This window comes from Arvicola amphibius, chromosome X (genome assembly GCF_903992535.2).
Source record: "Arvicola amphibius chromosome X, mArvAmp1.2, whole genome shotgun sequence".
Classification (NCBI taxonomy): Eukaryota; Metazoa; Chordata; class Mammalia; order Rodentia; family Cricetidae; genus Arvicola; species Arvicola amphibius.
Window position 1 is genome coordinate 106072525 of NC_052065.1, and position 23300 is coordinate 106095824.

General features: G+C 36.1%; 1 protein-coding gene across 3 annotated transcripts in view; it reads left to right on the plus strand.

Moving 5' to 3' along the window:
• The window catches only part of Tenm1 (teneurin transmembrane protein 1), a 572293-nt gene that overhangs the window by 395654 nt on the left and 153339 nt on the right, over positions 1-23300 (plus strand). For all 3 annotated transcript variants that reach the window (XM_038316304.1, XM_038316305.1, XM_038316306.1), the window contains exons 12-15: positions 4548-4733; positions 6935-6958; positions 8822-8968; positions 18822-19038. In XM_038316304.1, the coding sequence (XP_038172232.1) occupies positions 4548-4733; positions 6935-6958; positions 8822-8968; positions 18822-19038 (574 nt within the window). The remainder of the gene's footprint in view (positions 1-4547; positions 4734-6934; positions 6959-8821; positions 8969-18821; positions 19039-23300) is intronic.

The following is a 23300-nucleotide window of genomic DNA, read 5'->3' on the forward strand; positions in this document are numbered from 1 at the left end:
AGTTTACTCTTATTGTTGTATTTTGATGACTCCTTTAAAATTATTTTTTCATAGAATCTAGAAATTTTTTCTAGTGTTGTGTTCCAGCAGCATTGCTAGATAGTGCTTACTACATATGATTTGAGATTAATTGAATATACATGGCAATGTATTGTTTTTCTGATCTAAGACTAAAGTGTTTTTCATCTAAGACTAAAGTTTTCTTATTGAGACTTATTAATTGTAAGATAAAGTTCTTTATACACTATCCAGTTTCTTAATTTGTGTTGTCATATATACATGTTGTGGTTTTATGGTGATTGACAACTTCATAATGTGTTCAAATGCAATGACAAAAAAAAAAAACAACTCATTTGTACTATCTACAGTGATTTCCTACTTTACCTTCCTGATATCAGCTCATAGAGTCTCCTGTATGTTTGGCTTGATTGACTACTTACCACAAAGGAATTATCAACTTAAAGTATTTTTTCTTTTAACATTCTATAGTCATTTGCCACTGTTTTATTGCTCACAGTTCTTGTGATTATCCTTTTCCTTCCTCTACTTTTTTTTGAATTTACTTTGCTATAATGATGAAAATACCTTGGCCATTTTCCTTTTGTATAGTGTTGTTTTTCTCATCTTTTTATTGAAAAAAATTATACATTATATTTTGATTATGCTTTCTCCTCCTACAATTCCTCCTAAATCTTACCTATCTCCATACCTACCCAACTTTGTGCTCTCTCGCTCTGGCCCTCCCTCCCTCTCTAAAAAACAAAACAAAGAAAAGAGCAATCAGGGTTCCCTGCCTTGTGGGAAGTCCAAGGTCCTCCCACCCCCGCCCAGGTCCAGGAAAGGTGAGCATCCAAACAGACTAGGCTCCCACAAAGCCCGTTCATGCAGTAGAATCAAAACCCAGTGCCATTGTCCTTGGCTTCTCAGTCAGCCCCCCACCGTCAGCCACATTCTTAGAGTCCAGGGGGAGGGGAGGGAAGTGGGAGGAGGTAAGGAGGTGGAAGTTCTTATTTAAAAAAGTAAAGAATATCAGAATAAAATCATATTATAGGAAAAAAGAAGAAAAGCCCATAAAATAGAAATCAAAACCAACAGAAGACTAAAAATACAAAATAAAGCAAAATAAAACAAAAAGTCCACAGAAAAAATACTATTGAATGCCTTTTTGTTGGTGGTGGTGGTAGTTAACTACTCCTATGCACAGAGCCTATCCTGAAGTGTGGTTTATATACACAGTGAGACTCCACTGGAGAAAAAGTGATTTTTCTACTTGGCAGTGGGTATCAATTGCTGATAGTTTCTAGGTTAAAGGTGGTCAACATGTCAACCTCCCCTCTTGTTGCTGCCCCTGTCTGTACTGAACTTGTACAGGACGTGTGTGTGCTGTCACAGTCCCTGTGAGTTCATCAGTCTATCAGTCCTGTGTGTCTGGACGGACAGTTTCCCTAGTGCCATCGGTCATCTCTGTGTCCAACAACCTTTCCACCTTCACTTTTGGCTCTTAGAATTTGTCCATCTCCTCTTTCTTTCTTACCATGAAGTTGTGGAGAGTAACCAATAATCAATTTTTCAAGTTCTTTTCTGTCCCCACAAGACCAGCAAAGCTTAACCCAGTGTCTAGGCCTTTCTATCTTCTTCTACTATAACTGCCAGACACTGCTACAGAGAAAAGAATCAATAAATGTCAGAATCATCTCACTGAGTTTTCCTTATTGCCTAGAAATTGATACAGTAATTCTTTACTACCTTGAGAAATCTACTATCTTCCAAAATATTTAAATATATATTTTATCTATATGTTCTAGTTTTTATTAGAAAGTAACAGTAAAAAATATTGGATCCTAATATTAGAAATTGGATCTTACACTTAAATTTTTATATACAACCTTAATAAAGTACTTCTTGCCTTTCTCATCAATAATACAGAACTTAACAAGTATTCACTTAGGACACTCTATTTCATATTATTATACAATAATATTTCCATTCTACATTATGCCCGAACTCCCAAGTTTTAGTTACCATTTTCTGTCATTTAATCAGTGTTCTCTCTTTGTATGCTTGCACAGAGCAATATGTAAGAAACATTTCCTTCTAGTTGTGTCTTCAGTCTTGACTTGATAAGGTTTGTTTAATCAAGTCTCTCATCTTAGTAAGTTCTTTTCAGTTTTTAGTGTCAAGGGGGAACTATGAAAGGGAGCAGATCATTATTTCAGATTCACAAGAACTGCTGCTGCAAGATCAAATCATCTATCAGAATTGTGGATCTCTTGCTAGTTCAAGATCTTTCTATCTAAGCCACCATTTAGGAAGATGCTCACCTTTTAAAATACATTTTTCAGTGTTCTAGACTTTTCAAATGACCTGGTGATCCTGAAAATGGCTTTCCATTTATTTTTATTTAGTCCAATCTGGCCTTGCAACTAGTATTTTATCAGTGCAGTTCTTTCTAGTCTCACTGAGAGTTTCTTGATGATAAACACAGGGAGCACACCTCATACTCTGTCTGACAAGAGTTAAACCATAATTGCACTGGAGTTCTTAGTAAATCTCATTGCCTTTTCCCCAGTATCCTTCAGTGGTCTTCCTTTTCTTCATGATATGATTGCATTTTATTTTTATTAGCAAATAATAAGTTGTGTCTATTTTATAACAGCCTACTTAATTTTTAATTCACTGAACATTTCAGAGTTTATATATCTCTTTTGGTGTTCCAACTATCTCCATTACCTATATACTAAAGACGGCAAAATTATAGACCTAGCCTCAAGACCTAGCCTGTCAGATGTACATACTCTAGTAAATAACTGATACTTTCACATAACTCAGTATACATATCATAAAGTTAATATATTTGGTTTCTACTTGTGAGTCTCTAAAGTTTTCATTTTCTTACAAAGCAGCATTATCCGTTAATTTATTGCTATTTTTATTAATTTACCCTTCCTTTATCCATCATATTGAAACTTAAGAAACTCCTGTTGGTTATACCTCTAAAATATATCTCAAATCAGTCCACTAGGCACTTGAGAGGTACAGATTATTCCTTCTGGAATATATTTAACACAAGTCACATAGAGCGTGTTAATGAGTTGTTCAAAGATATTAAGCAGAGATAGCAGTCACTCTTATTTCATATTTCAAATTCCCTACTTTCCATCAATTCAAAACCTGCAAAAAATCAGAGGTTTGAATGATATCTCAGTGGATAAAGGGCATGTTCTACAAGAATGAAGACTAGAATTTCTGTCTTCAATACCACATAACAAAGCAGGATAGGTATGCTAATCCACCTGTAACCACAGCACTCAGGAGGCAGAGAAAGGGGATCCTTGGGGCAAGGTAGATAGCTACATTAGCCAAATTGGTTCAAATTGTTGTAGGTTCAGCAAGAGACTGTTCCTAAGTGAAGAAAGTGGCAAGCCATCCATAAAGTTACTTAACATCAAACTCTGACTTCCATACATAGATGCATACATTTGCATGTATTCCTGCATATGTGTGGCCACACACATGAACACATTATACATACAAAACCCAATAATAAATTAGTGAACAAATTGCTTTGTCATAAAGATACTGTCCCATCATGAAAATGATTCTGGTGTCTATAGAGTTTATTAATATTATTGTAACCAAATAACTCTTAAAAACTAATTTCAACTTTTGGATTATGAAAATGACAATTCAACTTTCAGAATACCCTTTTCGCTTTCAAGGATGTATGGCCATTAAACACCAAACATATTGAATTCCTTCAATAAGCTTTTATCCTTTCTGCTCTAGCAGAAGAATTAGATAAGAAAGAAGCTTGCCAAGCTTTTATTTTGGTTTATCTACTGTCAAGATTTTATTAATATTCAACATGTCTCATCAGAAAGTCAAGGAGACAAAGCAGACAACTTTGGCAAAGTCAGTGTACACCATCATTATATTGGCTAAACACTGAATAACATTTCAGAAAAAGAAAGCTGTATACTTTAATCAACCAGGACTCATTTCATATGCTTAAAATAAACACAAATATTGATTGTGTCATCAAAGAAACCAGTTGATTGCTGTCAATGGGAGCTTTGCCTTTTGTGTATTATTATATTAGGGTTTTTTTCAATGTTGTCATCCTCAGTAAACTAAGAACACTATTGTACTATGTCATCATCCACGGGGAATTCATATAGTATAAAATAATTCAATATGATCTATGATTCTAAAGAATTTTTAAGGAATCCTCTCAGACAATTGTTGGACATACACTTTCTTTCTAAGTCTTGATGACATTGTCATTTTATATATTTCCTAAAATCAATTTGTCCTAAAATTTATTTTATATATAGAATCTTAACTGCTTTCTTTGGAACACCCCTTTTATGATTACTAGGATACATGGAAAGTAAGCGTCTTTGGTTCACATATTTTTAAATGTTCATAACATGTCATTTAAAGTATCGGTGTAGCCTTTGATGTGTTGTTCATTATGATAACTTTAAGAAGGAATGGTTGTTGCTTTTAACTAAATGTTCTTGCACGCCTTCTTTGAATTTCCACAGAACTCTGTACCATGGAGTGTGGTAGCCATGGGGTGTGCTCAAGGGGAATATGCCAATGTGAAGAAGGCTGGGTAGGACCAACATGTGAGGAACGTTCCTGTCATTCTCACTGTGCTGAGCATGGCCAATGCAAAGATGGAAAATGTGAGTGCAGCCCTGGATGGGAGGGCGACCACTGCACAATTGGTAAGTATCAGCATACTTTGACTAGAGTTAGGATAATTGAAAAGCAAGAACAGTCTATTGAGCTAGTTGTCACGACAGTCGTAGATTTTGAAGTTGGAGAAAAGGGGAAAAAGAAATACTGGCTACAAATATTCTGTGGACTAGGAGGTTTCTTCTTTAATAGTATTGTACTGATTCTCTCTGTAATTTCTTTTCTCATTATTTCAGTGTTCCTTGCATTTTCTGCTTTCAACCGCTTCGAGTTACTCAAATGAAAGATGATACATTGGAATAAAGTGTTAATAAGACGAGAGCTTTTGTTGACAGTAACATTCACTGTCCATTTTTTTTTAATATAGGTTATTTTTGTTGAAAGCACCTAAAGGCAATTTTTTTAAATGGGACTACTTTAACAGAGACCATTTGATATCATTAGAGGCTGTCTTTTATGTATATGAAAAAGGCACTCCTGACCTATTGTCAATAGAACTTTTGTGTTCAATTGTCTGTCTTCATTCAGTAGTACAGATTTTATGCCGAAGTATTCAGCCTTTTTCACAGCCTTGTTCTCAATTCACAAAATTTCAATCAATGGTCAGACAGAATACTCTGTAGACAGGGGGATGACAATGTAATAATTAAAATACCATGTGATATTCACATTATAAAATATATTACTAATAATTAATATTTCTAATGTAGAATAGTTTTTAATCAAACTATCTGTGTACATATCTATCACAAAGGTTTTTTGTATTTTGTCTTAATTGCATTAATGGTTTCTGTGATAAAATACATTGAGAAAAGCAACTTGGGAGAGAAGGAGTTTATTTTTGGTCACAGCTCCTGGTTACAATTCATTATAGTAAGGTACTCACAGGAGCAGGAATTTTCAAGAGTTGGGCATATCACATCCATAATCAGGAATAGCGGAGGGAATGTATGTGTGCTTGTACTCAGCTCACTTTATCCTATCTTAAACAGTTCAGGATCCCTACATAAAGAATGATGCCACCTATATTAGGTCAGTTTTCCCATCTCAGTTTCATCAAGATAACCTCCCACAGGGATCCCCACAGGTCAGCCTGATCTAAATAATCCCTTATTGAGACTCTCTTCCCAAATAATTCTAGACTGTATAAAGTGACATTCAAAACTACCCATTATACCCATTATACATGTACAATGAAATAAATACAATTGAACAATTCCCATTGTTCCACTAAGGAAATGGGTCACAGTGTTCCATTTGCATTTCCATGACTAGACAGAAAATGTGCACCAAGCAAAGACAGCAGTTATCTTTTGTTTTGGGTAATTTCTTTTTTAAAAATTGTTCAGATAATATATTTTAGCTTATTATTTCTCCTCTCCAAACTCTTCAAAAACCTTCCATCTCCCTACTCACCGAACTTTATGTTCCTTTTCTCTGAAAAAAGAAGAGATAAACCCAAATATATACATAGAATTACACACAAAAGTATTATTTGTGTTGACCAGCTACTTCTGAGCATTGCTTGAGTACAATTTTTGATATACAATTCATTGTCAGCATTTACCCCCTAGTATACTGCGCTGTGGCTTTCACTTTCAGGTGACGTGATTTTGTTGCAATGGTTGGATCTGTCAATGCAATGCATACTATATATGTGTATATATAACATATATACATATGATTTATATAAATTGCATTACTATTCTACTACAGGTACAGTAAGTCTTGTTCTATGACCATGGAAATAGTTAAGATTCATTAAAAAGGTGGTAAGGGGTGATTCAGATGCAGCTTAAGTAATTACACTTTGCAAGACAGTAAGTTTATTGCCTTCACATGAGACCATTTAAATATTATGATAATTACCAAAGGTGCTTGTTCCAGAACTCCCTTCTAAAGATATTCCTAATAAGAAGATAAAGGGAGTCCTCTTTCATAGAAGTTATTACTAAAATGTAAAATATGAAGTTCTTATACTTTTAGTGAAATATGACACTTTTTAAGGAAGCCTAATAGAGTTTCTTGCAGAAAAGACATTAATAACTTTCCCACAGAAAATAGTATTCTCAAAATACACAGGCTGGTGTACCAATATTTGAGCTGCATGAGTTTCAACAATTCATAGTTTGCCATTCTCCTTCCAGACAAGAGAGGGTAAAGCATAAGTATGTGTTGTATAGTGTTGATCTCCCAGAAATTTATTTAATCTTTCTCTTCCCCCCTTTAGCTCACTACTTAGATGCTGTCCGAGGTAAGACTTTTTCTTAGTAGCAGGAATGTGCTTTTCAAAGCAATGTGCATGTGGGAGAACAAAAGTGGTGGCATTCTCATTTTATTTCTTTGGATTCGTTTGGTTGCTTGGTTAGTTTCTCTCTGGTTTTTACTTTGGGCAACCTTACTTTAATGTAATACTTCTGTGTTTATACTAATGAGACTAGACGATAACTTGTTTTTCTCACATCCAAGTCAATGTTCCTACAGTATAGAAAAGACCGGGAGTTTTAAGAACTCTTTTTCTATGTTCCTTTGTAAAAACTTGTAGGAGAGGATTACACATGAACACAAGTCTACAGACAATTATTAAATAAAGTAGGTTGAGGAAAACAGGTGAAGTATTATTCAAAACAATATATCTCTGTGCCCATGTATAAAATACTTCTGTCCTCATAAAGGCAGAATTTTCCCCATTTCTAAGTACCTTATCCTCTGTCCCTCCAGGAATTTGCCTTTGACAGAAACAACAAGGGATTTTCTGTCAGATATGTAGTGTTTTTCTGTCCCAAATCACCTTGAGTTTTATTTTCTCCATTGAGTATCCATTAGAATAGACATACAAAAATTACTTTTTCAAGGCTAAGGATACTCATTCTATGTCAAGGCTTGGAGATACGATTTTTATAAAAGGTATCATTCTTTCTGTCTGCCTTCTGCTATTTTAAGGTTTTATTTCCTTTCTCTGGGCTATTGATAATTACTTGGAAAACCTTTTGGAAAGAAGGTGGGGTTACTTCAATATTTTTAAACCCATGTTTATATTTATGCTTCTGAATTTTTCTTTTGAAGACATACAGTGAAAAAAATGTTGATTGGACTATCCCTAGTAAAAGTCATGTCTGGTCTTGTATGACTATTGGGAAAATATTCAAGACCGTATATTATTATTATTGTTGTTGTTGTTGTAGTTTCCATATATGTGCCACTGATCACTGGGAACATGCACAGTTTCCTTTTAACAGACCCTTCGTCTAAACTATTGTCAGAAAGAGTAAGACACATTTTCAAGAGGTACAAAAGAAAAAGAAACCTAATTCTAAAGAAGCAACATTGCCTGTCTTTGTGCTTTAGTAATTAGCGAAAAATATTCAAATGCTATACTTTCTCTTGAGTATATTTTTCCAGTTATTCTCTAGAATCCCGAAACTCTGTGTATGGCATATCTTTTGAGTACTTAGTATTATTATTTTAAATACAGTAATATGCTAGCTTTTACAAGAGATACCGCAGAAGTAAAATTCCCAGTGCTTAGCCCTCAGATCAATAGTAATCTTGAAAATTGGAATAGGTGCAAAAAAAAGTGCAGCACATTTCTAAGGAATAAGCAAATATGCCATGGTGTGCTCTGAATTACAAACCAACATACCTATGTCCTGAAGCACTAGATCACAGGGGGGAAATCATCACAGGCGAGAAGGAGTTGAAGAAAGTTTCTCTTCATAGAAACTGCTGTTTTTCTCCAATTTATTGGCCATAACTAGATACAACATCATCTATCCCGTTTTGATAGAGATGAGGAGATACATTTTTCAAAAAGAAACAAACAAACAAACAAATTTCTTGTCCCCACCACAGTTTCCTTTCTATCTGAACCAGAGATTGGGAATTGGGGTTAGCATTAATAACACTTAATTGGCTCTCTAAGGAGAAACACTGCAAAGTCAGGGATAACAAGTTCCCTGGGAAGGTGTTGCAAGTAAGCAAGCTCCTCTTGCATTTATTCAGCACCTCATCCGAACAGAGCCCAGATGATTAAATTCTTCCCTGTAGGCAGATACATCACTGTTGGCCAATCCCATTCTGATATCTCTGCAATTGTTACCCTCTGCTGTCTTTTCAGATGGCTGTCCAGGGCTCTGCTTTGGAAATGGACGATGTACCCTGGATCAAAATGGTTGGCACTGTGTGTGTCAGGTGGGTTGGAGTGGGACAGGCTGCAATATTGTCATGGAAATGCTTTGTGGAGACAACTTGGACAATGATGGAGGTAAGTTACTTACAAAACATTCGTGTAAGAAAGCAAGAGACTTGCCTCTAGCACAGTAGTAACCAACCTGACTAAGAGGAAAAATTAAGAAACCTAAATATCAATAAGATTGAGGTGCATGGCATTATACTATTTTTAATTTCAATAATATTTTTAAAATATTGTTTATTTAAAATTACTCTGTCTAGGCAGTGCTCCAAATGTTTTACATGCATTATATCTCATTTAATTGTAACCATAAATAGATGCAGAGTGTGTCTCAAAAACGAATAAATAAAACGTCATGTTAAGTTCTTAAATGCAAAGACTATCAAAAATTGTCTTGTGTCCTCTGAAAGTCATCAAGTATTGCTAAGAGGTAGAGACACAAGAGGGAGCTCTAAATAATTAAGAACAAAGAAAATATTTCATCTTGTGTACATTAGCATCTGACAACTTAACATCGTTGTGATTATTCAATTTGACATAACTTTTGTATTCTTTCTTGGCAAGAAAATATGAAATTACCAACAAATGCTTTTCTAACTACAGTACCTTGGGTTAAAATGAAGTAGATTATTAAATGTGGGGCCTATTTCCTATATTCGTGAGATAATTACATTTCTTATCATTTCCATTCCAATAAAGAGCTTAAATTCGTGAGAGCAGTTAGGGTTTAGGCTTTGACCTGGTTGTAAAAGTTTCTCCTTTGGGTTGGGAAGCTAGCTCATTGGACAGAGCCATCTCCTCCCAACCCCTGAGAAGCAAAGACAGGGAATCCTTTCACTCTCCCTAGCTAATCTAGCCCTAAGTGGTAAACCCTGGATTGGGTGAAAGACTCTACCTCAATGAAGAAAGTGAAGAGGAATCAAGGCAGACATCCAATGTCAGCTTCAGTCCTCCACATGTGTGCATAAACAAACACCCACACATGTACCATACACATGCACACCATATACACAAACAGAAGCAAAAGAAGCTTCTTCCTTTACATGTTATGGATGGGAAAACTAGAATTAATAGTAACAAGCATTAAGTACATAGAATGTGGTTATAAGTATTAAATAAGATAATTCAAGTAACCACATGAAATATAATGGAGGACAACAGACACACACATACAGAGAGAATGGGGAAGTATACTCTTTTTCTCTAAAAATACTAGTTCATATATATATATATATATATATATATATATATATATATAGTGGGATACAGAATGAGGTTTTTTTTTTCAACTAAATAGTATATAGATCAACTGCTTGGCTGAGTTTTATTATCCTCTAATACCCATCTCTACTTTCTTTGTTTTAGTTTGATTCTATGCATCTTTTCCAGAATGCCTTCTCTTCACTGTCCACTGTTTAAGTCTCAACTCAAGACACATCTTCCATGAAGTCTCTGACTTCTGCTTCCTCAGCCTCCCCTGGTGCTTATAATGTGCACCATACAGTCTTAATTATATATCTTCTGTTTCACTTGATATGCATCAGGCATGGCGCATGTGCCATAGCTATTTGCCAGCTATAATTGATAACATCAGTAATTCACTTGTATGCAGAATTTACTATGAACCAGGCACTGTGCTGAGAATCTTATGTGAGTTATCTAATTTAACCTCTTCAGTGTAGGAACTTCAGTTGATGATATTTACAAATTATAAAACTAGGCACAGGAAAATAAAGTTTATAAAGATTATATCGGAAGGAACTGAGAGATCTTGAGTGTAAGGCCAGGTGATACACCTTGTTCACGTAATTGATAGAGATTTACTATCTGATGTGTTGATTGAAGGGTTATAGTCACAAAATATGTTCACAGCCTATGCATTTGTAATTTGTGGACCAATTAAAGTCAAGCAAAAATAAGTCTCCTGACTTTGTCAAGTAATAAAAATAATGGAATATTTAATTATCAAGCCTCTTTATGTCTTCAAGGTCACACCAAGGGAGCCAAAAATGTTTAATGAATGGATCAATTAAACATTAATGAATTATTGAATTATCAGTTCTCAATGTCTATGTAATATGCGGGTGCAAAAAAACATAGACGATTTTACTGAATGTGTATTGACCTCTGCACATTCCTTAAAACTGTGTATCTATATGCAAATTGAAAATCAAAGGCCTGATAAGAGCTGAGCATAGCTTATAATTGTCTCCTTAGGGACTAAGGTTAGAAAGCTCCATGAGAGTTTCAATTACCATTTTTCTTTTAGTGGGACTAAGATAATATTGATGACAAATATAGATTGGCCTTTACATTAAGATAGAAAGATAGATTGAATAACCACTAAAAGTGACTAGGATTTTAAACCCATAATTCTATTTCTAAATGTTTACAATGAATACATTCAAGGTCCTTCATTTGGTGATTTCAGCTTTCCAGATTCTCCAAATGGCAGAATTCATTTAGCTGACTATGACTAATGATTAGAATCTTTCTTTGTATATTTGTATGTGCTTTAATTAAATCAAAAAGTGTCAATTGAACATTCCTGAAAAAAGTAATACTAATTTCTATAATGAAATCTTCCAATCAAAACCACATGGCTTCTGAGCAGTTGTTTCAAGTAGCTGCTACCTGATTACTCATATTCCACCTGATACTTAAAACTGTTTGGGATTTTTCTTGCATCTTAATCACCATTGAATATTCATTAGAACCACTGATATATCCTGCAGTTTTGACTTTAGTTACACTTTGATCTCAATACATTGTAACTCTTAGTAAGTCATTGGGCTGCATTGAATATGTAGGTGACACAGCTTCCCTGTAAGCCAGCTAAGAGGTCCTTGAAGAGTGGACGCTGAGAACAAATAACCTTTGGATTTTTCCCTAACATTTAAAAAATGAAAGAAAGGTCTCTTATTCTAAGTACTGATTACTATAAAAGTCACAACTCTGTCAAATACTGTGACCACAAGTATCCCTTTAAGCCCTTAGATTCCTGCGTATATATGCAGGAAAAACAATGTCACTGGACCATCTATTTATTTGTTAATCATGTGTCTTGAATTGAAAATATGATCACTAACTTTTACAAGCCCGGGGGCGGGGGGGAGTGGAATGAGCATTGTATCAGATTGATCCAAATAGCAAAAACAAATAGGGAGTGAAACTATCATCAATAAAGTCTATTTCAAAGCTTTCATTTTAAAAACAACAACAACAAAAAGCAGTTAAGAATAGGCAGATCAACACAACCAAATAAAAGACAAGGAACATTCATAGGCACAAATTTAAATTAAATCAGCACCTGGTCTACAAGAGCTAGTTCCAGGACAGGCTCTAGAAACTACAGGGAAACCCTGTCTCGAAAAAAAAAAAAATCAGCACCAAAAAGTCAGTGTGAAGGAGCTGGAGAAATAGCTCAATCAAGTGCTTGTCATACCTGAGTCTGATCTCCAGTACCCATGCAAAAGCTTAAAGGCCTAGAGTAGTGACATGCACCTGAAATCTGTTGGGGAAGGAGAGAAAGAACCATCCTTAGGACTTGCTAGCCAGCTAGCCTAGCCAAATTGCTCTATGAACTCCAGGTTCAGTGACAGACCTTGTCTCAGAAAACAACAACAACAAAAAAGAGGAGACCCAATAAGATGACTCAGCACATAAAGTTTCTTGCCACAGAAGCCTGAGGACCTATGTTCAATCTCCAAATCCCCAGAACCAATGTAAGGTGGAAGGAAGAGAACCAGGGCCACTAAGTCGTCCTCTGACCTCCACATTAACAGTGTAGCATGCATGTCCCCACACATACATCATATATAGACAAGCATGCACAAATATATACACATGTCTCAGAACACCAAAAAAAAAAAAAAGGTTTAAGTCCTTAATATTGATGGACAGACCAAGAATGGGTTTGTAGCTCTGAAAACTCTCTTGGTATCCAAGCTCAGGGATACAGCATTTTTTGAAGAGATTGATTGATTGATTGATTGATTGATTGATTGATTGATTTATAGACCGTGTTCTCTCTGCATGTACACTTACAGGCCAGAAGAGGGCACCAGATCTCATTGCAGATGGTTGTGAGCCATCATGTGGGTACTGGGAATTGAACTTAGGTCCTCTGGAAGAGCAGCCAGTGCTCTTAACCATTAAGCCAACTCTCCAACCCCTCAATGTTTTCTTTTTATTTACTTGTTTATTTATTTTTTGGCGCTCACAGAGATCCTCCAGCCTCTGCCTCCTGAGTGCTGCAATTAAAGGTGTGCACCACCACTACCTGGCTCACTCTACTTTAAAGGAAAGGAAGTGGTATCTGAAATTGCAAAAGGATTGTGGCAGAATATTAAAAATGTAGAAAAAGGATGTCTAATTACAACAGCCACTTCTCTCGGGTTTTTAAAAAATTTCTGCATTTGTCCCAACTTCTCTTGTAGAAAGTGTTCTAGTGGTCTATGTTCATATTGGTTGGAAAAATCACTTAGTTCATTGCGTAAAAGAGAATGATTTTCCAGGAACTGTTCTTCATAACAATTTACCATTAAAACTAGTAACTATTTACAAGCTCTTTTATAGTCCTGTTTCTATTTTATAGAAAATATCACCACGGGTGAGTTATGAACACATACACACAACACACACATGGATCAATGAACCTCATGTTTTGACTAGCACTAGCATGCTTCTGTGTTTAGTAAGCAGTAAAAGACAAAGAGCCATGAGTTGACACCATTTTCTCTATTTAAGGGCCTCCCATTTCGTTTGACAATTTGGTTGTAGACAAAAGATGCAACACCAAAGAGATAGTTCTAATAATTCTTTTTGTACTATTCCTCCCCATTTCCGAACAACTCATTAATTAAATGACCATTGTCTGATTGTGAGAGCCTAGAGTGCATATGCTTCCAGATGGAATTGAAAGAAGGAAAATCTAAGCTTATAACTATAGTTTACAAGATCGGTGACTGGGTCTATCCCACTACCTACTAAGGCAGCTATTTGATATCCATCTATGTAGTTTACAGTGTTGAAATGAATATTATATGAAATAAAATAATTTAATTAAGGTAATGTGTGAAAACCCCATTAACATATATTTAGGTGCATTAAGTGGGGTTTTGTTAATGTCTAGCTAAATTTACAGTTGTCCTAGAAATAGGACAGATCTTCTATTCTATCACCATGAAAAAATTAAACTTCAATCCAGCCTCTAGCCAAGTGATAACAAATCCTTAAATCAATAAAATTCAATGAATGAAAAGTTCCTGTCATATTAATATAGTGTCTACCAACTCACCATTGCATAGGGTCCAATCTATTCAGAGTTTGTTCCTAATTGAACACATTCCAATGAACTGATCATGCTGAACAGTATATTTAATGCTATTTCAATAAGACTGAGGCTGAACATTTTAAACTATGAATGTAAACCATTTGCACACACCTCTGAGACTCTATGCCTAGATACCTTGTAGTCTTTATATTCCAGACCTTGGCATAATAATAGGTAACATTTATCAGCTACTAGTTACAAAATAGACAATGTGAAAAGTCTTAGTATTTAACTTTCCAAATTTACTGAACTTCAAATGGCATGAAAAACAAAGTAATAATTTAAAAAATCTTGATGAGTTTATATTTACTTAAGATACTTTGACCATTATCAAGGCTAAAAACATATCTAACATGCCAAAAGTCACCTTCTGTATCTTTATACTTTTTAAGATCTACCATGTTATGAAATTTTGAGTTCATAATACTATATTATTGTGTACATGAGATGGTTCATCATCTATAACTTTATAACATTGAATGAATGACTCCATATAACCCCATCTCACACCTTCTGGAAAATGTTCTTATATCATTTACTTTTATAAGTTTGATTGCATTCTTCAAATAAGAGCAATCATGAAGTATTTATTCTTTCCTGCTAACTTCAGTATAATATCATCCAGTCTATGTTCAAACTACTCTGAAAGCATCCAATGTTGTATTTAGAATCATTACAACATATGAACCTTGTAACCCCTTATTGGAAGGCATTGTTATCCACACCTTATAGGAAAGGAACCTGAGAGTCCAAGAGTAGAATTGCTTAGTCCAGAGTCACAGATTGTAAGTGCCAAAGTATACTTTGGAATCAAAGTTGTTTGAGGTTTTTTTTTTTTTTTTCCTTAACTGATTCATGTGCTCTAAATACCTATATATACTCAGGGACTTAAAAATCCTACAGACTCTGAGAATTCTGGTAATATTCACTGCTTAGATAGGGATGTTAAACTAAGATTTCTAAACAGAACACAATATGTTAATATGACTCCCGCATAACATATAGCAATGGAATCACATTTAACCTCTTTTCCTCTAATTGTAAAATGAACCTGAGAATATCTATGTAAAAAATGTGCTGCAGAGGTTAGCTAAAATTATACATTTGGAAGAACCTAATACTTAGAAAATATTAACTAGTTCACACAAAGTTGATAATTATTTGGGAAACCCTACCAAAACTTAGCTGTTCGTTTCTGCTAAAACAATAGTATAGGTATTATGAGTAAGTTCATTCAAGGTTTAGGACAACATGAGTTTCTCCTGTATTGTTCATATCTCCTTTTCTAGTCTCTTTTTCAGTCAAAGGCACGCATCTGATAGGCAAACATTTGCTACTGATTACTTATAGAAACAAACAGTATACTTGATTTTCATCAGCATGAATTGAGTCAATTTGAAATAGACCAAAATTGAACACTATGTTTAGTCTCCCAAGACAATGTAACCTCTCTCTTTTTTGCTCTCTTTTATTTTTGTTCCGTTAAAGTAAACAATTTCTGAAAATAAAATCAGCTAACATATGATATGTTCTTACCTGACACTCTGAGCTTGGCTGTCAGTAGGGTGCCACAGCTTCCATTTCAGAACAATAAAAGAACTGTTAATAGCCAAAAGAGAAAAAACACACACGCATCCAGTGTGACTGTCATTTGCACTTCTTTGTAACAGTCTAGACATACTGTTTGGGGTGTTATCCAATGTGATAATTGGTAAGTAGATCTTTACCCGTGTGCAGGGTTTGCCTGCAAATTATAATTTAGGGTTTCATGGCATTGCTGGCCTGCTTTCCTGTTACCTTTCAAAATTCAACAGTGTCTTGCTATTATTTTCTTGCTATTATTTTCAGAAAGAAAATTTCATAGGGTCAGCTCTATATATAACAGGCAATTACCAAATATAAGAGATTCCTTGAATTCTGTGCCACATATCTAGGTGAAAACGTAATTCCCAATTTTGAATTAGTTTAATGTTTTGTTTCAGAATCCAGTTTTGAAGATTACTATGACATTTGTATTTATTTAAAATCAGTTTATTTTCCATAATAAGTCTGAATCATAGTTTATAGAATGAGGCCTGTCAATGTCCAAAACTATTATTAGTGCATTTGTTAATACCAAACACAATACTAGGTACTTCCATGTACATTATGCCAATAATTAAAAAAAAACACTATTCAATAAGAATGTAAGATAAAGATGAATTTGCATTTGACTCTCATATTTTTTCATTGTCTGGAATATGGGACACCAATAGCAAACATTAGAAAAACTCTTTTAATACAACTGATATTGTTGCCAAGTTCTCTACACATTCAGATGTTGAATTAGCAGAAGAGTAAAGAAATAATATGCTAACAAGCAACTGAGAACATCTTATGGGAGAAAGAGGTAGTAATGTCATCTAAAATCCAGGGACTATCGGCTAATATATTTTTGCTGAATGATGAAAGCGAATGGGGACTTATTTTTGAAATGAAGCCTTATGTAAACGTTAGTCATAAGTGAAAAAGAAATGTGTTCGTGGAGATACAGAAAGAAAGCATGGTCCAAAGTCGACTAAACAGGGAAAACAAGCAAAAAAAGCAAACTTCATTTTAAAACAAAGTACTATCTATGGTGCAGGGAATTTGAAAAGGCCACATGTAGGGGAAAATATCTTCCTAGGTGCCCCAAGGCTACTCTTCCAAATTCCTACTCTCTCTGTGTTGCTCACTTTCATTGCCCCCAGCTATGGTACATCCTCCTGTAGCTCAAATGGAGCAGCCAAGTGAGGGAGGGGAGCAAGCAAAATTGCTGCAGGAAACCAGTGCCTGTAATTCTTTTTTCACTCTCTCCCTTTTTTTATTCATTTTACATATCAACCATAGTTCTGCCTCCCTCCCCTCCTCCTGCTTCTCTCATCTTCTCCCCACCCCCTATTTACTCCTCAGAGAAGGTAAGGCCTTCCATTGGGAGTCAACTAAGCCTGGCATATCAAGTTGAAAAAGCACCAAGTCCCTTCCCACTGCATCAAGGCTGAGCAAGGTATCCCACCATAGCGAATGGACTCTACAAAAACAGTTCATACGCCAGGGATAAATCTTGGTCCCACTGCCAGAGGGCCACAAACTGCCCTGTCACCCACATGCAGAGGGCCTAGTTTGGTCGCTTGCAGGCTCCCCAGCTGTCTGTCCAGGGTCCATGAGCTCCCACTAGCTCAGATCAGCTGTCTCTGTGGGTTTCCCCCGTCATGATCTTTTTGTTCCCCCACCATTACCTCATTTAATCCCTCCTCCCTCCCTTCTACTGGACTCCAGGAACGCAGACCAGTGCTTGTAACTTTCATCATGAGTCTTAAGGAAACACTGGATCCACCTGAATGCCTCTTCCACTGCGAGCTAAGATTAGTGTCTTTATATTTACCCTTGTTAAACAACTCAGTTAGAGCCACTTGCCTGCTCTAAGGACCTTGGAAGGACTTGAAATTTTTTGCTTATTGGATATGGAGTGAAGTGTCCATCTGCTCAGCTAATCACTGCAGCCGCGTGTCTTTTCGTTGATTAGAACTCTCTCAGAGTTCTTCTCATATTTCACTGGTATAAGTGTCAGCTGTTTAAACACCTATTTTATCCCACTAAATACAGAATTCCTAGGGGGAAAGGGGTCGTTTTCTTTCATTACCTCCCAATCAACGAACAAAGCATTTTATACCTTTTACATTCTAAATAGTCAGTTCCCCCCTTCCATAAGTCTTGTGTCCTTCATGGCTCCTTTTCCAAAGAGTGAAACTTTTACATGACTCCTTTTTTCCTTCATAGAAGTGGATTCAGGAGTTCAAGGCAAATGATGAAGGCCCCAAAAGGGAGAGAAAGTGACTAAGTTGATAGATACTGGGTTTTGTAATAACTGCATAAATTCTCATTGCTTGTATAAATTCCTAAAATAAAATAAAAGGATAATTTGCTACTTTAGTAGGCTTCAGAATCACCCATATTAAGTGAGTGCAGTCTTGGGACAAAGGGAAATTCCAGTTCAGTGGGTAGAATTCAGGTATGTGGATACGTAACACGCTCCACAGTTAATTGGCTGCACATTTGAAAATCACTGTCCTACATACGTTATCATGACGAAAATCTCAACCTCTATTTCAAGAATTATCAATAGACAGTCATGTTAAAATGATTTTTAAATGCAAATAAAATCAGGTTGTCAGGTACTAGTTAATTGTATATTCCCCGACAGAACTTTTTAAAAAGATAAACATAGTTATCATTCCTACTGAGTGTTCTCATTGAAGTATACTGAACTATACCTAACAGAATACTTTGACCGAAAGCTACATTGAAGTTATATAAACTATAGTCTCCAGTTAACAAATACTAGAGAATTCCAAACTGGAAGATTTATGAACAAAATAGTTGGAATTTCTCCAGAGTGCCCTAAAAACTCAGTGAGTAGCAATTCCTGAGAAACATGCAAATGTAACAGACTCTAATCTCAAAACAAGACTGGTGAACATTACATTTATTGTCTTTCTCCATTTTGCATATTTTTGACTATATTGTTTTCCTGGAAGGGAAATACCGCTATTGATTTGTTTTGTCTTCCAGATGGTTTGACTGATTGTGTGGACCCAGATTGCTGTCAACAAAGCAACTGTTATGTAAGCCCACTCTGTCAGGGCTCACCAGACCCTCTTGACCTCATTCAACAAAGCCAGCCCCTCTTCTCTCAGCACACTTCAAGACTCTTCTATGATCGAATCAAATTTCTTATTGGCAAGGACAGCACTCATGTCACCCCTCAAGAGGTCTCATTTGACAGCAGGTATATAGAAATTTATTTTGTCCTTACTAAAAGTGCTCATGATTTTCCTTCAGGAAAAAAAAAAGAAAATTGTCTTCTAAGGATCTAGTGGTTTCTCATCCCTTCCCACAATAGTGCTATCTTCCTTCAGACTTCTATTAAATGCCTACAGTGTTACCAATTTGTTTCTAAATGCCAACTGGTCAGATTCTATAACATAGAAGTTATAGCACATGTCTATGTCTGTATGAAAATGGGTATTTGATGGCAAAATGGAAGGATAATTTGCAAACTTACTATTTAACTTCTGGAATCTTTTTGAAAAATCTTGAATTTCAATAGCTAAATTTTAGGTTCTGTTTCATGATGAAAGGTGTTACAAGGTCAAAGGGTTGACTGATTTAATATCTTAATGGGAAATTCAAAATGAGAAATATCTGTCTTCTCAGACGGCTCAAATGTATGAATTACCTTTACAGATCTGACAAGGTCCAATCCATTTAAATCAATTCACTTATTTAAAGTATGATAACCATTGAATACCAATGAACAAATCCTTATTATTAATAGCAAACTTTAATGGTTAGTGCTAGGTATAGGTGGTCTGTAATTTAAGATCTCAAAAATGTCCTCCTTGGAACAGGAGAGATGGTTAGGTGATTAACAGCACCTATTGCTCTTTCAGATGGTCCAAGTTCAGCTCCCAGAACCCACATGCTGCTTCACCACTATAGGTAACTCCAGTTTTTAGGAGATTCAACACCATTTTCTGACCTCTGTAGGCTCCTATATACACTTTGTGCACAAACGTACACTTGGGCACACAACACACACACACACACACACACACTACCACAACCCAAAAGATGTAGTATTTCAACAGTTTGAGACGAGTGACTATCTAAGAAAATTACTAGTCAATGTTAACCTTTACACAGTAGAAAGGGGGAAAATAAAAATGGATGTGGAAACTTTACTTAATTCCCTTCTCTTAAGTTGAATACTAGAACTCTCATTGAAGCCAAAATGCTTTTTTTATTTTATTACTATGTCGTTCTGCCCTTTTGAGTTTTCAATATAACCCAAAACCAATGCCAGTATATCTCAAGAAAGGGTTTTTCTTCTAGAGACTCTACACAAAGTTTGTCTTCCACCAAAAGATTCAGCAATCCCCTCTTCGAAACGTTCCATCTTTGAGATGGAAGTAATCAATGGAATTATTTCAATATTGAAGACTTACTTCTAGAACACAAAAGGACAGAAAAAATTAAAGGCAGTCATTACTTCCATGTTCCTAGTTAAGGTAGAGGGACAGTCAACTCTATAGCTTTCTCCATACTTGAGGAGAAATCAGTACCAAAGAAGGGAGGGATTGAGAGGAAAAAAATAACCTTCGTGACTTGAGACGTGTTGAATAACATGTTGAATTCAATAAGGGAGAATGTCAAGACCTGAGAGAGACAATAGACAAGTCTTTGTGACCCAGAGCAGGGCACTTGAGCAATAAACTTAGAAAAATCAAGACAAACAAACCCCTGTGGTTCAGCTTCATGCTTCAGCAGTGCTTGCTAGGTGCTCACACAGTGAAGAAAACTATTACTTTGGGTGGTTAATGCCCTTGTCCTCCTTCTGGTTTGATTGAGTTTTCCCATTCTTTTGTAAAATGCTCCAAGTTATCATTTGACTCTGCAAGTCGCATTTAAATTCAAAACAATGGGTCTCCATCCAGAGGTCTCTGCTATTAGAGTCCTAGCTGTCAGGAAAGATGTCCAGGAAGAGTACATGCATACAAGCAATCCAACTGTGTTTTCTCTGACAAAAATAAATAAGTAAATAAAAATGCATTCACGTTTCCTTGGTTTACCTTTGGGCAAGATAAATTCATTTTTGTTCACATATGTAAATGACAATTACAATCTCTCTGGTACACCCATATAATGCTTTTTAGTTTGCAAAGCACCTAAGCACATACTATTTCATTTTGTTTTCACAGTATCCCAGTGAAATGGGCCAAATGTATTTGGTACATTTTATATATGAGGAAACTGAGATTCAAAGAGACTAAATCACCCAGACAGCAAGTTTGTATTGTAGCAATCCCTGTAAACTTTCCATTACACTACAGCTGCCCCATTCTCACTTATCCTTAAATTTTTCTGGTGACATGAACCAAATTTATCTTGGATAAATGACACAAGAAACTTTGAAACCAAGAAGTTCTTAAAAAAACAACTTCAGTTAATAATATTTTAATAGCATGAGTTATAAATTTTTAATCAGTGCTAATGAAGTACTTCTTTGGAGATGAACACAATTGAACGTCATGAAATGGACATTTTGCTACATGGCTACTGCTATCGTGTACTGATTGTGTATCTGACCTCTGCTAGTCTTTGATCTGTGTTATTTCATCTAATTCTCATAAAATTGTTCATGGGATGATTCTTGAAAAGTTTTGTTTTTAAATGAGGGAATTGAGGTGTTAAGGAAGTGATTTCAACAAAGTCATAATGAGTGTCAGATCCTGGATATGAACCCATGCACACTCGTCCCGAAAGCCTGATCTTTACATCACTGCACTGAGCCACAGTGGCTTGAATAAAAAAAAAAAAACTGGAACATATGACTGTAATATAACTCATGACTCTTATACAACCTTGACCATAGACTAACTTCTTTCAAATAAATAGAATATATGTAAATGCCATAATTTACCAAATCACGTTTTCTGATATTTTTGTCTGTTTGTTTTGGGGTTTTTTTGCCTTTGCCACATAGCTGAGAGACATCTGGGTAGACAGGTAAAGAAAGCATTGCTAATGGCTTCAACTACCTAGTGGCAACACATGGCTGGCTTGCTGCTGCCAATTGTGCCACAATCAGAAACTTGGTAGAGCTGCAGACAGCAGTATATAGCTATCTAAGGGTTGCAAGGTCACATACAACTAATCGTTCACCATTGTGTATCACAAGGAGAGTAGTTTTTGCTCTACTCAATTGGCTACACTGGCACAAAAAAAAAGCAGATGGGATATGTACCTTCTATGTCCTGTCATGTGTTGGGGGATATCTGATCACACTGTGAACCCCGATGGTGTATTTGTGCTACTTAAGTAAAATTAACCTTGAGTTGGTAGCCGTGTTAGCTAGTTGACAGAAAGTAATCAGAGAACCTCAGAGAGCATCTAGGAGAGATAGAGAGACATGGGAAGTAGTAGGGTGGGGTTTTAGGGTGGTGCAGGTTTGTCTGGTTTGGCGAAGCTGAAGCATGGGGTCTACCGTAGATGCCGGCAAGGAGAGGGGGTTCTCTAGTTGCTACTCAACCTCTCTGAGCTCGCAGGTTTTCACCACAGCCTTTGTATCTTGAGTCTTATTCATAATTGGAGTGATAGAGATTTAGTTATAACTATCTTTAGCAGCAGTGGCAGGACCAGCACCTGGAGGAGCAGAATTCTCTCCAGGCTGCAGCCAAAAGCTCCTGGCCACTGCTAAAAGCAAGCCGGTAAGTGCGGAGTTGCAATTGCTAGCTGAGGTAGCCGTAGATAAGACAAAAGCCACTGTGCTAAGATAAAACAACATTTGGCATTGTGCACCAAATGTAACAAACTTTCTCATACTGCCAGCACCCAGATCATGACACAGAGACCTATTATTTGTTATGAATGCTCAGCCTTAGTTGAGGCTTGTTTCTGGCTAGCTTTTTAAACTTAAATTAACCTGTTTCTCATCATCTATATTTTGGCTTGGGACTTTTTTTTTCTTTCATTTTGTATGGTCTACTTCCCTGCTTCCTCCCTGTCTGGATAGCTGGCGGCTGCCTGACTGGTCCCTGGGGTCTTCCTCTCTTTGGAAAAAGAAGGAGAGTAGATGAGAGAGACGAGAGAGAGAGCGAGAGAGAGAGCGAGAGAGAGAGGAGAGAGATTCTCTCTCTCTCTCTCTCTCTCTCTCTCTCTCTCTCTCTCTCTCTCTCTCTCTCTCTCTCTCTCTCTCTCTCTCTCTCTCTCTCTCTCTCTCTCTCTCTCTCCTAAATTCCTCCTCCTACTTATTCTCTCTTCTAGCCAGCCCTGCCTATCCCTCATCTGTCTATCTATTGGCCATTCAGGTATTTTTTTTATTAGAACAATCAGGTACCTTAGGCAGGCAAGTTGAAATAGCAACACATCTTTACAGAGTTAAACAAATGCATCATAAATAAAAGCACATCTTTACATAGTTAAACAATTATTCTGCGGCACAAACAAATGCAACACATCTGTCCATAGTTAGACAAATATTCTATTCAC